The sequence below is a fragment of the Helobdella robusta genome (assembly GCF_000326865.2).
Source record: "Helobdella robusta unplaced genomic scaffold HELROscaffold_1354, whole genome shotgun sequence".
In the NCBI taxonomy this organism is placed as follows: Eukaryota; Metazoa; Annelida; class Clitellata; order Rhynchobdellida; family Glossiphoniidae; genus Helobdella; species Helobdella robusta.
Genome location: NW_008703755.1, coordinates 1 through 3,491, shown reverse-complemented (window position 1 = coordinate 3,491; position 3,491 = coordinate 1). Strand labels below are relative to the sequence as shown.

Genomic DNA, 3,491 nt, shown 5'->3' with positions numbered 1-3,491 from the left:
AGTGGATGTACAAGTAAGTAAACGAATAAACGAATAAGTGAAAGAAATAATGAAGGAATGAATGAATGAATGAATAAACAAACTAACAAAAAAATTTAACTAGTCTAACGGAGAGTATTTCATGTAAATAAATGAAAGACAGGACAGGAAATAATGTAATCATACACAAGTATACACACAACCAGACAAGCACACAAACAAACAAGACATCTACACAGACATCCAGACGTCTAGATAGATATACAGACGTCCTGCTGACAGACAGACAGACAGAGAGAGAGACATGACAAACCTGGAGTGTTAGTGCAAATCTGACTGCATCTGCCACGCGTCAGGCATTCATTTACTTCTGTACATGTTTTATTTAGATGTGTCATCATCATCATCATCATCATCATCCTTCTCACCATCAACACCACCACCAACAACAACAACGGACCCAGACAAGTTTTGTTATCCCTATCCAGCCTGTATCCATCTTGACAGAAGCATCTGGGCCCGCCAGGAGTGAGTTTGCACATGTAGTCGCAAGTGAAGTTGGCTTCAATGCAAGGGAGATCTATAATCAAGGTGATGGATGTCATCTATTTGTTGGATGATTGTCTGTATGTCTGTTAGTCTATCTATCTGTCTGTGTGTCATTTTATCTGTCTGTCTGTCCGTCTATCCATCACCACATCATCATCATAACCTTTCATCTGACAGACGGCGGGAACTTCGTCTTCATCCTCCACGCAATGCTTCCAACCGTCGCATATTTTAGCCGGCTCCAGGCAGACATCGTAATCAAAATAATCTGAACGACAGTGGAATCTCGTCGACCAATCACAGGCTGGTTGGCAATGTGGGGGGCGGAGTTATGAATAAATTATTCGATTTCCAGGTTGGAAAGAGAGGAGGGAGTGAGGAATAAAATGGCGAAGCATAATTTGTAAATAATTTATTTATACTACTCTCCCTCTCTCTCTCTCCCTCTCTCAACGGCACCAACAACATCATCAACAACAACAACAAAAAGAGCAACGACATGAACTACCGACCACTTCTGTAGCAGCCAGCCTCATCGCTGCCGTCACCACATTGGACGAGGCCGTCGCAGACCATCTCCTTGGGGATGCAGTTCTCCTTATCGTTGCATCTGCAATGTTTTGTTTTGTTGAAAAAAAAATCACACACAAACACAACGACAACGACGACACCAGCAACAAAACCTTTAACTAACAACGACAACAACAGCAGCAACCTAAATGAAGTAGCGCTATCGCATCTCTTGTGGCCAACGACATGCCCCTTGGGCTCTAGGCGATTCAACAGTAGCAGCGGACATAAGGCCTCATCCATTGAGTCGGAACAGTCTCTGTCACCTACGTATGCGTGTGTGTATGTGGGAATATGTGTGTATATGTGTGTGTATGTGGGAATATGTGTGTATATGTGGGAATATGTGTGTGTGTGTTTATGTGTGCGCGCGTGTACATGTCTCTCTTTATATCTCTCTATTTCTCTCTTTTTATTTCTCTCTCTCTCTCTCAATCTCTCTCTCTATTCCTTTATTGTTTCATCCATATGATATAACAACAACAACAACAACAACAACAACAACAACAATAACAACAACAATAATAATAACGATTAAAAAATAATAATAATAATAATAAACAGCCACCATCACATCTCCAGGAATCCGGCATACACATGCACTCCTTGAGGCAGAGGAAGGAACCATCGGGGCATATAACTTGTCGACCTCCCCTGATCATCATTATCATAATTTATTATTATTATTATCATAATTTATTATTATTATTATCATAATTTATTATTTATTATTATTGTTGTTGTTATACGTACCTGAAACATTCTTTCTTGGTGCAGTTATATTCGTCTGAGTGATCAGCGCAATCTATGGGACCTTGGCGATATATTTATTCATTCATTCATTCATTCATTCATTCATTCACTCAGTCATTCGTTCCTTCATTCACTAATTAATTCATTCATTCACTCACTCATTCATTTATTCATTCATTCACTCATTCATTCAATCATTACTGATTTTATTACCACCAATATAATTATATCATCATATTATCATCGTCACCAAATAACCAGAGTTTAAAAAAAACTTATTATTCATTCACTCATTCATTCATTCATTCATTCATTCATTCATTCATTCGATCACTCATTCATTCATTCATTCATTCATGCACTCATTCATTCATTTATTTATTCATTCATTCATTCATTCATTCATTCATTCATTCATTCACTCATTCATACATTCACTCATTCATCCAACCAGAATTTAAAAACGAAAAACTTACCATCGCATATCTGTGAGGGTTTTATACACTGGTAGACAAATTTATTGTGCGTATCTTGAACAGGGTAGGTACAAGGCAGTTTGTTTGGGGGACAGTGCGGTTTTACGGGACTGTAAACTGATTGTAAAGTTTTGTAATGTGGTACAAAAACTGCTGTGGTAATCGTGATTGTAATCGCGGTGTAAACTTTACAGTAAAGCGTAGCGATTGTAAATATAAAAGTGTAATCTATAATTATAAACGGTAAATAATGTGGTAAAGTGTAGCCATCGCTTTTCATTATAGTAAATTATGATAATTTATGGTAATTTATGATAATTTATGATAACTTATAGTAATTTATGATAATTTATGGAAATTTATGGTAATTTATGATAATTATGGCAATTTATGATAATTTATGGTAATTTATGATAATTTATGATAAACAACCGCAGTTTAATTCATCGTCGCCATCCTGGCAGTCCCTCGCGCCATCACATTTCAAATAGCTGGAGATGCACCACTTGCTCCTACCACACATCACCTCATCCTCTCTACACGTTTTGTTCGCGCCTGATGATGATGACCATGACGACGATGGTGGTAATGATGGTGATGTCGATGGTGGTAATGATGATGGTGGTAATGATGATGATAGTGATGTGGTCGATTGATAAAGATTGGTGACAACATCAACAAGACAGCATCAACAACAACAACAACATCAACAACAACAACAATAATAATAATAAAAAGAGCCAGCGGGTCCGACTAACAATGCTCAACCAGTTCATCCACACCGTCCGGACAGTTCTTTGTGCCGTCACAGAGGAAACTTTCCCTGATACATAGCCCGGTATCGTTTAGGGAGCAGGAAAATGGCCTCTCCGGACCGCATGGTCCTGAATAGGAACGTGCAGATTGTTTGATTGGAGTCAGCGATGTGCTGGTGTGAAAAAATTATATAACAACAACAACAACAACAACAACAACAACAACAACAACAACAACAACAACAACAACACAGCAACAACAACAAGAAGATCAACAGCACAGCAGTAGCAGACTTGTATGCAGATGATGGCAATCGACTTCATCCGATGCATCCTTACAATCCGGGCGACCATTGCAAAAGGATTCCTCATATATGCACTTCAGTTCATTGGGACAATTTCGCTCTCC

The 3,491-nt window shown here is 38.4% G+C and overlaps 1 protein-coding gene across 1 annotated transcript; it reads right to left on the bottom strand.

Moving 5' to 3' along the window:
* Window positions 1-638: 638 nt before the first annotated feature.
* On the bottom strand, window positions 639-3,461 carry HELRODRAFT_92929 (hypothetical protein; the record flags this gene model as incomplete). The annotated part of the gene is made up of 3 exons (XM_009014476.1): window positions 639-813; window positions 1,037-1,138; window positions 3,364-3,461. Coding segments are annotated over 3 exons (375 nt in total), but the record flags the coding sequence as incomplete, so codon positions are not given.
* Window positions 3,462-3,491: the final 30 nt, after the last annotated feature.